This window comes from Xenia sp. Carnegie-2017, unplaced genomic scaffold (genome assembly GCF_021976095.1).
Source record: "Xenia sp. Carnegie-2017 unplaced genomic scaffold, XeniaSp_v1 HiC_scaffold_23, whole genome shotgun sequence".
NCBI classification, from domain to species: domain Eukaryota; kingdom Metazoa; phylum Cnidaria; class Anthozoa; order Malacalcyonacea; family Xeniidae; genus Xenia; species Xenia sp. Carnegie-2017.
In genome coordinates this window covers 12,046,558-12,058,071 of record NW_025813486.1, presented here as the reverse complement: position 1 = coordinate 12,058,071, position 11,514 = coordinate 12,046,558, and the positions used below count along the sequence as shown (strand labels likewise).

At 35.6% G+C, this 11,514-nt stretch overlaps 2 protein-coding genes across 2 annotated transcripts; one reads left to right on the top strand and one right to left on the bottom strand.

Moving 5' to 3' along the window:
• Positions 1-1,346: 1,346 nt before the first annotated feature.
• On the top strand, positions 1,347-3,591 carry LOC124447654 (putative zinc finger protein 702). Its single transcript, XM_046998622.1, has 2 exons — positions 1,347-1,374; positions 1,539-3,591. The coding sequence occupies exon 2, from the start codon at positions 1,573-1,575 to the stop codon at positions 2,272-2,274; it is 702 nt and encodes a 233-aa protein (XP_046854578.1). The 5' UTR covers positions 1,347-1,374; positions 1,539-1,572; the 3' UTR covers positions 2,275-3,591.
• A 7,330-nt stretch (positions 3,592-10,921) lies between these two features.
• LOC124449126 (secreted RxLR effector protein 161-like) lies at positions 10,922-11,506 on the bottom strand. The gene has a single exon (XM_047000074.1). It carries the CDS (start codon positions 11,504-11,506, stop codon positions 10,922-10,924), a length of 585 nt encoding a protein of 194 aa, XP_046856030.1.
• Positions 11,507-11,514: the final 8 nt, after the last annotated feature.

Sequence of the window (11,514 nt, the reverse complement as noted above, 5' to 3'; positions counted from 1 at the left end):
GTTAAAAGCTTGTGACATTTCAAATTATCTATGAAGTGTTTACTCTGGCAAGTATGCTTTAAGCAAACATATTCCTGTATGTTAATTGCAAATTAGCCTTGGATAGGTGTCTCCCCACCACAAGAGTTTGCTGTATTGTACTAGAGCATGTTAATTGAAATCATTTGTTAGGGAATGTAAAGCTTGTTTGAATACCTGCTAAGAATTAGAAAATTTTAAGAATGAACATTCTTAAAAAAGTTATTTCTCAACTTGATTACAATTTGCTCATTAACTTGGCTTTAGTTCCATGAATGTCAGTGTTAATTGTGGCAGAGCATCTTTCGTTCTTGCCAAAAATAATGTTGCAAAGTATTGGAAAGTTTATGCAAGAATTAGAAAATGATAATGTTACTGGGAAGTAAAGTTTTAGACTTTGTCTTCACATTGCCTTTAAAATTCTACTATAAATTATATTAATTTAAATTTCCATTCTTGTTGATGATGCTCATAATTATGTATTTCTTCCTAGATAGATTTTGATTAAAGTTGATATAAGTTTAAACTTCTTAAACTATCACTGTAATTATCTTTTGAAATGCACTGGTTTATGTGAAAGCTCTTTTTATACACACATTTGGGTAGCACTATTAGGGACCGTGAAAGCAAATTGCTTTGGGATGGAGGCACATCAAAACAAAATCACAAATCAGTTGAAGGGTTGAAGGCTTTCTACAGTGAACAATTATTGAGTAACTTAAATATGTAAAATTAAGCATGCTAAAATTAATTTCTTATTATCATAGGTATCACTTCAAACATTATCAAAGCTGGACATGGTGATGTTTTTTATGTTTTTGCTATTAAGGCTTCAATAGTTGTATGGTAAATGCGAGATTCCTGGATTTAACTGGTGTCATAGCCACACCACAAGTTTGATAATGCATTACTAATAGTTTGTGGTTGATTCTTAGTTAATGCAATAAGAAATAAGTAATGCCAATATTAATGTCTGATGTTTACATGGAACAACCTCATTTATTGGTAGCATAGCAAGGTGGCTTTGACACTGGCTGCAACAGACCACCGGCCCACCACTAGCAATGAAACTCCAGCCTGGCTTAACAGCATATACCTTGGTCTATTCATATTAATGTAATTTTATGGTACATATATCTCATGTGTTAATCACAAAAAACTTTTACTTGGATGCATACCTTCCTTGACAATGTTTTGTATAAATGGTTTTCAGTGACCTACACAAAACAGGAGGGCGAAGTTGCTTTTTGTGGAATAAGCACTTCATGTGAGGTATAAAAAATTCTTTCGTAAGGTGTGGGGGGAGATAAACAAAAGAATTGAAACCATTAAGCTGAAGACATTTTTGCTTACAAAGTAAATATTAAATATTGCAAAATTTTGCACAAGTAATAAAATTGCTGAAGATTTGAATCTTGTGATATGTTTCAGTTACCTTTGAAAAATTATCCAAGTATTTGAATATTTGCCTCATGGTTCTTTGATACTTCTTGATTTCTGACTTGCTTCAATTTCTGCAGGGGAAACGGCCAGACTGGTACGAACTGGAAAAACATGGACGACAAAGAATCGCCTGCCAAGCATCAATGTGACATTTGCGAGAAAAGTTTTGAATACTCGAGCGAACTTGCGATGCATGTTATAACCCACACAGGTGAAAAACCGTTTCAGTGCAACATCTGTGGTAAAAAATATTTTCAGTATGGCAGTTTTATTAAACATGAGAAACTCCACATGTCAGATGAACCTCGCGAATGTGATCTATGCGGTGAAAAGTTCATTGATATCAAATGTTTTAATCGACATTACAAAATTCATACGCGAGAGCAACGACGAAAATGCGATATATGCAAAAAAATATTCAGTGGTTCGAGTCACCTCAAACGGCACAAACTTTGCCATACTGGGGAAAAACCGTACAAATGCAACAGCTGCGGTAAGACTTTCAATAATTCGTACAATCTCAAGCGCCACGAAATGATTCATACCGGGGAAAAACCGCACAAATGTCCCGTATGTGCAAAAACTTTCAGTCAATTGAGCGACATGAAACGTCATGAAGCCATTCACACTGGAGTGAAATCATTCAAGTGTGATGTGTGTAACAAGTCGTTTGCTCTTCAAGGTAACTTAAAACAACATATTCGAACACACACCGGTGAAAAGCCATACCAGTGTTACGTCTGTCAGAAGACTTTCGGACGATGTGATAATTTGAAGAAACACTTGCAAACACACTTAAACGAAAGTGTCTGAGAATTTTATCTGCATTATAGGCTCTTTCTGGGAGGCATTGTCCGTGGACCTAGTGGGGAACTAAGGGGGGTGGGGCATTCCCTCCACGTTTTCCATAGAGAAGCTATTTATTGGGTAAAATTCAGCCTTCCACGTATCGAGTATATTCTCGTGCTACTCTCCCCCTTCCCAGAGACCTGTATTTGTAAGAGTTGGGACACGTATTGTTGTCTGCATTTTGCATTATGATCAAAGTGATTGGGTAGATATAGTCACATGGGCATCTAGACGCCATTTTCGTTCCAAAAGCGCAAATTATAACCGTCTTTTACATAGGAAATAAATTATAAAAAAATGTTTGCTATGATTTTTGGTTGTGTTATAATAGTGCCAATCAAAGCAATGAAGAATAGAAACATATGCGCTCCCTTGTGGCAAAAGCAGTATTAACGGTGTATAAATTACATCTAATGCATCAAATAAATGCTTTCAATTATAATGACATTTATAAACAACTGAATTCTAAATGTAGGGATCGCTGTCTATTTGTGAATTAGAAAATAAAACAGAAAATTTGTCTTTCCGCCATTTATGGTTTATATTTGCTGGCTTTTGGTACAAAAATGGCGGACGCTAAGGCAATTTTACTTCCGGTGTCCCAACTTTCCTAATACAGGGCTCTGCCCTTCCCCCACCTCCTTCACCACTCCTTTTGAGCTGGCTCCGCGATGTCTGTAGTCGTGAATTGTTTCTATTTTATTAATACAAAATTTGTTGAGTTTGAGTAAAACACAAAACAATTAATACTGCGTATAAAGTAAATATATTTTTTCATTCTAAACGTTTCGAATAAAAAGTGTTACATGTCATCATTAGTAGAAAATGGGAACTTTTCATAATTTTCAAATCGTGATTAACTGTTCATTCGCATGTTTTAAATGAAATAGCTAATTCCAGTGAACCATTTATACGACGAATGTCATAAACATCTTTGAATAATAATTAGGAATAATAATTAAGAACGATTAGTAATTTAACAGTTTTCAAAAATTTTATCATCTAAACTGAAAGAATATTTTCAATCCAAAAGATTAGCAGACAAATGTAGCCTGTAAGGAATGTATATATTTAAAATGTTCTCAACTATGTATATAATTGTAAAGCTCAGATTTATTAGATTGTGCATGCTCTTTAATTCTTGTGTAAAGGCATTTGTTTTTTTTTTCAATGTAAGAAGCATCCCATCCCGGGCAATCAAATTTGTAAATCGCTGAGCTTTTGTCCTGTTGACACATAACACTTGTCAAAACTTTTAGAATAAAAATGGTGTGCCGAGTGTCAATAGTTTTGCTTTTACTAAAATACTTTTTGGCTGTCATAATAAATTGTTGAGTTTGCCCATCAACTTTCGCGAAGAGTCATCAAGATTAATGTTATATTTTTAAAAGATTTTAGTGTCAAAGCAACTTCTACTTGCTTTAAAAATTTATCTGTATTTCTATTAATTAGTTCATGACACAAGATACTAGTCTTTTTCGTGCAACTGGAAACTTAAATGTATACATGGTGTAAAAGAAAAGTCACCTATGGGGCTTTCACTAAGGCTTCTCGAGAATAGTATTTAGTTTGATTTGCGTATTGTAAAAGTTTGTAAATGCCAAAACGAAAATCAAGGTAATGCAGTCTCACTTGGCATTACCAAGTGGAAAACTGAAGTCTATATATGCTTCGTTGCGAGTCGCGTGTTGTTAAAGTGGTTATATCACGAATTTTAGCCCCCCTTTTTTATTAGCTAAATTGAAAGACCTTGTTTCAGTGATTTTAAATCTGCAATTATAATTGAAATTGGATTGGTGAAAGTGATTTTACGGACGTTGAAAGTCACGATTTTCAGCATTTTTTTTGCGAACTTTTTGATCGGTATGCTTATGACTTGTGACGTAGAAAGTTGAACACAAATATCAACATGGCGTATTCTACTAGTAATCTTAATAAGAAACGCGGAGGAAAACGCTGTGTTGCTGGCGGACCTAATGAAATTAGTTGCGCCAATGACTCAAAAACCGAAGGAATGTCGATGCATCTGTTTCCTAAAAAAGAAACAGAGCCGCAAAGACATAGACAATGGGTAAATTTTGTGCGTAAACATAGACCGGGTTTTTAGGCTTCCTCTACCTCGTGTCTGTGTTCTGCGCATTTTGAAGATTCTTGTTTTGACCTTAATTTGAGCGTGTAAGTCAAGCTCAAAAGAAGGATGAAGAAAGATGCTATCCCATCCATTGACGTGGCTGGGATTCCTGAACCATTACAGGACGAAATAACCGATCGAAAGCGAAGACAAGTAAGTTTACGCTTGTTTATGTTAATTTTTCTTTTGTCATATGTAAACTCGATATAAGTTTTGTAGATTATTCGACATACTCTCCATAAGCCATCGCTGAAGGAAACATGTTCTCTCAATGAGGAAGTACCATCTACTAGTGATGAAGCTGAGCATGTTTAAGCATGCACTGGGAAGCAAACGATTCGCCATTTGAACGGCTTGCTATTTTCCATTTTACATTTATGCTATGATTCAATTCCATATATTTTTCTTTTGTCTTTTTCCCAGACTGACATTGAAGAAAAGATATTCTTTCATTTAATTCTTTCAGCTTAACCTCTCAGTAGTTGCACCAATTTGTTTTATTGTTTACTCTTGTTTCAAACCATTAAACTGCATGTCAACTTATATAGTGCATCCATGTATCTCCTATTTGGTTTTCATCTAGGCATATTTCCTGACCATTCCAAACTCAGCAAAGAAGGTCAACAGTCTCTACAGTGCACAAGTTAGAAGACTATTCCATCATCACCCCTCTGATGGTATGTAACCTGTTGTGTTACCACTTGGATATGCTTTCCGAATAAAGTGGTAAACACAAGCAGGTAAAGGCCGAGTATTCTCCCATCCCATAGACCCACAAAACCATCGCATCAACCATCTGTATGCCACAGGTCTCAAGTACCTGAAGTAAATAAAAAGGTTGCACTAATTATTGTTGATGAAACAATGTTGATTATAACATTGTTTCTCATACAATTTATAATCTTACATATTTAATGATTGTGATGCTTGGCGGCGATAAGCACGTCCATTCCTATCTCTCAATAGTGGCCCGACGTTTTCAAGGACAGCCTCATGAACTAAAGGCCCAAATTTGGCATGCTGTGTTATGCATGATATTTTCTCAATGCTGCCATCGAATGTCATTTTCTGCAAAGCTGGTCCAATTTCCTTACAGCATCTGTACTCTAATGCGCCTTCTAACAAATCGGTATGACAGCATTGACAATTACACCCGAAACGTGGGAGCATTCTGGTTTATAAAGTAACTTTATGTATATTACAAACAGGAGAAAACAACAACTTACCATTCACCTAGTGGAATTACGCCATCACTTCGTTGTTCAAAGGTCGCAGGGATAATTCCATCGGGATCATCTGGAGTATGCACTTCATCACCATCTCCTGCGAGCGCTTCATCGTCATATGCGAAGTCGTTTAAATGCTCGACATAACCCACGGATTCCGAGCTCCAATCAGATACGCATTCAGACATCGAATTCGAATTATCTGAGCACTGATTTGAGGCCATACTTTCCGGACAACTTGTTTTTTAATATTTTATTGAAAATACTGTCATTATTTGTTTTTAAGACAAGAAAAACGACAACAAAATCACCTTCTATAATATAATATTATATTGACGGAAACAGACGTGTTCAACTATCTATGTCACAAGTATCAATATGGCGTCGTAAAAAATTCGCAAATAGTACCCGACTTTGGAAGCAAAATTAAGCAACTTATATTTATCTGTTTAAGTCCAGCGGCATGTCATAGTTCTTCAAATAATCCAAATTTTCAATTAAGCTCATAAAAAAGGGTGGCTAAAATTCGTGATATAACCACTTTAAAAGGCGAGGTGTTCTTTAGGACTTACAGGCTCATGGTAGCCTATAAAGATTTCTTTTTCAAGTATATTACCCAACAAGACCAATTCGAAGGGGTATGACGAAAGTATTAAAAAAATTATTCCTGATTATTCGACCGAATTTCTTGTATAAGTTAGTTCTTTCAGTGGTTTAAATTTTCTTTGACTCGAACCTTTTTTCGTTTTCATACCTTGGTTTACATCTGCTTCGAAGCAAAAATAGAATTGCTAATGTTCCCTTTTCTTGAGACTTCATATTAAAATTGTAGCACGCTTTAAATTTTTGTGCGACGCAAAACGCAGAACTGACTCATCATGCACTTTGTATGCAGACTCTTGTGCAGACAATAAATTTCAATCAGCATTTTTATAGTTTCACCCTATTACAATTACCCCTTCATTATAAGCTTGAATCTGCAACATGCCTGACTAATTTGTAAATGGAATGTACCCAACGTCCAAAACCAAAAATATTCCATGTCCAACGTCTTTAACTTAAAGAGAAATGTCGATTCATATATTGTGCGATGTTAATTGCAAAGTCGTACTTTGTCTAATCTGGGACTGTCCGCGTCAATGATGTTGAAGTACCACAAATACACGAAACACCGCAAGCAAAACATAGCCTGCTTTGAAAAGTACAATAGAATCAATCTTTCTTTGCGAGAAATGATAGCAACTGCAAGGAGTTCAACTTCTAGCTAGTATAGAACTATACAATATGTAACCAAATTGTTTGGGCTTTAAATAATTCAATGTTCGTCAGCTTGTCGAATGGACAAAAGCTCGTTTTCATGAAGTTTTCGTTATCTTTAAATTTCACCTCAAATTAAGTAAATCTTAAGTAAATTACTAGTGTGAGTCTGTGAATCCGTTGCTAACATATTTAGAATACCTTATTTTGCCGATTTTTATCGTCGAAGGCTGAAGTCGGGCTCTACAAAATGAGCGTGACTATATGCTCCACATCTGCGAGTTAGAGCATGCTCATGATATTCTTCAGGATATCTAATAAATCAGAGCTTTACAATTATATACATAGTTGAGAACATTTTAAATATATAATAATTAGGAATATTCTTCCTATAAATTATATTGTATGGTCGAGCTGAATTTTGAAAGCCCGACTAACATGCGAAAAGCATGAAACGGCACACTGTTTCTACGCAACTGCTCATAAAATAAATTTTGAGTTCAATTAAACCGAAATCGCTTTTTAAAGATTTGGATTATTCTTTCAACATCAGCAATAAATTCATGAAAACTGTTTTGAAATTTGAACTCATTTATTTTGAACTTTTAATCCGACAAATTATTTCTATTGTGGGACACTTTTGGTTGGGCTCAGCCCGATTTCAATGGGAATAATGTTTCATTTCTTGTATGCTATGTATATTTGTCTGAACACGAAACAGCTTGTCCAACCATAGCGAGAAAACATGGAGGACAAAAGAACGACAAGGTGCAGTTTACAAAATAAACATTGGTATTCTTCTATTTCGCTATTCCTGAGAATATCACGTAAAAGACAAGGCCACAAAGAACTATTTTTCTGCAATATTTTGAAGACAGTATCTCTGTTCTGGCTTGGATCCCTGGGCGAAATGGTTCTTGTTTTTGATAAAGAATCGGAGGAGGATCACGCCTTTGGTCGAACATCATTCAATAAGATAGAAGAACATTTTCCTTACCAAACTTTCACAGTTGAATACGAGACACTATCCAAAGATCCGACGGTTTAACTTTTCATGGCCAGGTAAAACCACCTGATTATAATCGTCAGTTGTGGAGCAGCTTTTTCATAGATCTTTACACAGATGACGAGGTTTTAGCTTGGTTGGATAGTGGTTCGCCATTCATTCTGCCAGTTACCATGTCAACCATAATGCAGAATGGCAAGGTAAGAATCCTTGGTACTGACTGTACAATGGGAATAGGCTGGGTGCAATCATGAGCAAGAACGACAGAGATGGCAATTGGTTTCCCACAGTTGATTCTATGACATTTTTCCTGTGTACATGTACCGTGACACGATAACACGCTGCAGAGAACTCATATTGAAAAAATTCAAGACAGATAACTTCGATGAAGCGTTTAATAAATTTTACCACACAGGCACTAGTTTTATTTCTTTTGTATCTGTTATCTTGAGCTATGCATGGTTATTCAAGAAAGAGCGTTACGAATGGAATGTAGAAATGTTTGGTGACATAAATGTCTACAACAATCGTTTGCCTGAGGGTCACAGACTTCAACATAGTGACATAGTTGATGGAAGTCTATTATTACGTCAGCACCAAACTGCCTACCATGGACCGTTGAATACGGATAGCGTATATATGTGCAACTCATTCCAATTTCCTGCTGTTTGTCGATAAGTGAAGCCGGCAGGAAGGAAGACATGTGTAAAATATATTCGCGATCGAATCTCAGGCGCTTATGTAATGTGTTCAAATCAGATACGCAAAGGGTTAATTTCCCCCATCCATGCATTGGAAATCATATTCAGTATTGCTTAGATATCTTAGAACGTCATATCAAGAAAGTTGGTGTAGAAATCAAAGAAAACAAACGAAGAATGACGTGGGACGACGCCCCAACGGTTGATTCTATAGCGAGCAAACGTAGTGTAATCTGTCCGCCACAACCACTTTAATTCATATTTTGTTACTGGTGATGTTTAGGAAACCCTGTAAATTCAACAAGAAAGCACATTTAAATTATTCTTTAAGAAATAAGAGATTTTTGCTGTGTTTGCATTGTCTTATGACAATCCGAGATGATCTTTTGGAGGAATTGAGAGCAGATCAGTGCAAGCCTAAGACCAAAGGTTGCACCTGCTCGAGGGTTCTCACAAACGTCTCCGAGGTTTGCATAAGCCAGTACAAACATGAATAACATCTTTTATCTATTTTATTAAATTAGAATGCGAAAAGACACGTTCTTCCAAGCAAACGTTAAAATTTTTCCTCTTATACACGAATTCACAATTAATTTGCAAATTCTGTTTGATTGATGGATTAATTGTAAATTCTGTACAGTGCAGAGGGAATATGCTGTTGTAACGATATTAATGTTGTCATGATGTAATGGTCAAAACATGGACGATAAATTTTAAAATGATGATTAATTATAGAATGGTACAATGTTCTCAATTCTAACAGTATAGTACTTACGAAAGATTAATTTTTGTAAACAATGTTTGTCTTCTTTATAAAGGCGAACTTCTTGTTCGACTATGGTACAAAGACAAATCGTACAAAGAATGCATACAATGTAAAAGTACACAGTAAAAGGTTTTTTAAGATGACTTTTAAATATTGTAAGAAAGCATTGGACGAATGCATTTCATGGTGACGTCATATAAAATTCTTCTGCTGATGAAAATTTTGTTCAATCCCTGAGAAAATTTATCTTAATCTTACAAAAGGTAATATTGGAGAAGGCAGTAAAAGCACTGTTAATGGCATTCATCACAAAATAAGATCACCTAAAATTCAAAACAACGAAAAATTTACACTCAAGTGGTAGCTTTAAAACATCTATTTTTGATGTCATCGATTTTACTGACTATTCATAAAAAACTCATTAAAAACGTCATTGTTTGAACAAGATTTGTTTTATGAATGTAACTCTCGATGTCAATTTTATTATTTAAAATACATTCAAATAACAAGCTATTATTTCACGAGATTCCAGAATGCAATGAAGATGGTAGATCTGCCCAAATTTGTGTCAGCCTGTACCAGTTGGATATTCTTAGTGGGTGACATACATTAATGACTTCTGTTTTATTTGGAGGATGGTTGGCATTTTTATAAAAAAGGTACCTGCTTAATTCCCGGTAATGAGGTTAACAATGTTGGGTTTGATGCAGTGGCCATGATAAATAATCACACTGATGTCTGTAGGTTTTATTACATTTATTCCCACACATAGAAGAAAGACTAGCACACGACAACTAACTGATACACATAAAGATACAGCTACTTACATACGTGAGGCTAAACTATAATTGGTCATAATTTGTCTAATATATTGGTCATAATATATTGGTCATAATTTGTCTAACTATAATTTGTCTGAAGATGTCTTGAGTAAAGACGAAACGTCACAATAAATTTAATTTTACAATTTTTCTGGTCTATTTCTATGGCTCTAATCAGAACTTTATGTTGGGCATTAATTTTTATCACACGAATTCGATTTCCGCTCGGCAAGTCTCTCGCTACAATATAATTGGTCAGTTTATTTCCTCAGCTCTTGTTACAAATAATATTGATTACGTCTACAAATCATTTCTATAATTAAACATGTAGGAAGTCAACACACATTTTACAAGATACACATATACACATCTCATGAGAGCATAACCTAACATCCCCCCTTGCTCACAATGTCCTTTTAATTGCAGATTAAATGTTTGAACCTATCTAGTTTGATTTCTCTTGCCGCCTTGGTGAATATGTCTGCTAAGTTATTTTCACTTGCAACGTACCTTAAGTTTATCGTGTGCGCTGCGTTTCACTTCTAATGAAGTGATACTTAATGTCAATATGTTTCGATCTCTTATGAAAAGCTGGATTCGTAGCTAGTTTGATTGCTCCCTAGTTATCGGCATTGCTAATCGCGCTGCTGCTATCTGAGAATATGCCAAGGTCGCAACATAGTTGCTTCAAAAACCTACTTTCCTACACTGCCTCAGCCATAGCTATATATTCTGCCTCACAAGTAGAAAGTGCAACTACCTGCTGCTTCTTGCTTTTCCAGGATATCAGAGGTCCTCCCTCTGACAATAGAAAAGCGTATCCGGAAATGCTCTTCCTGTGACTAGCATTCCCCCTCCAATCTGAATCACTGTATCCTACCAATTCTAAAGGGTTCTCGCTCTTTCTAAACGTTAGATTTAATTGTGGTGTCCCCCTAAGGTATCTTAGGACATGCTTTGCTGCATTTAATGATGCAACAGTCGGTTTGGACATGTATTGAGACAGTTTGGTAACTACATAGCATAAGTCCGGCCTAAGGCCTGTCATAAAGTAATTCAGACTCCCAACAACTCGTCTATACAAGTTAGGATCCTCTAATTCGGGTGAATCCATGCACATTAATTTATCGTGTTCGAGAAGTGACGGTGCCTTTTTGGGTTTGCAATCGGACATTTCAAATTTTGCCAATATTTTTTCTGCGTAACGGCTTTGGCTCATTTCCATTTCGTCATCAGAACACTTAAACTCAATGCCTAAAAACCAATGTAAAATGCCCAAATCTTTCATTTTGAATT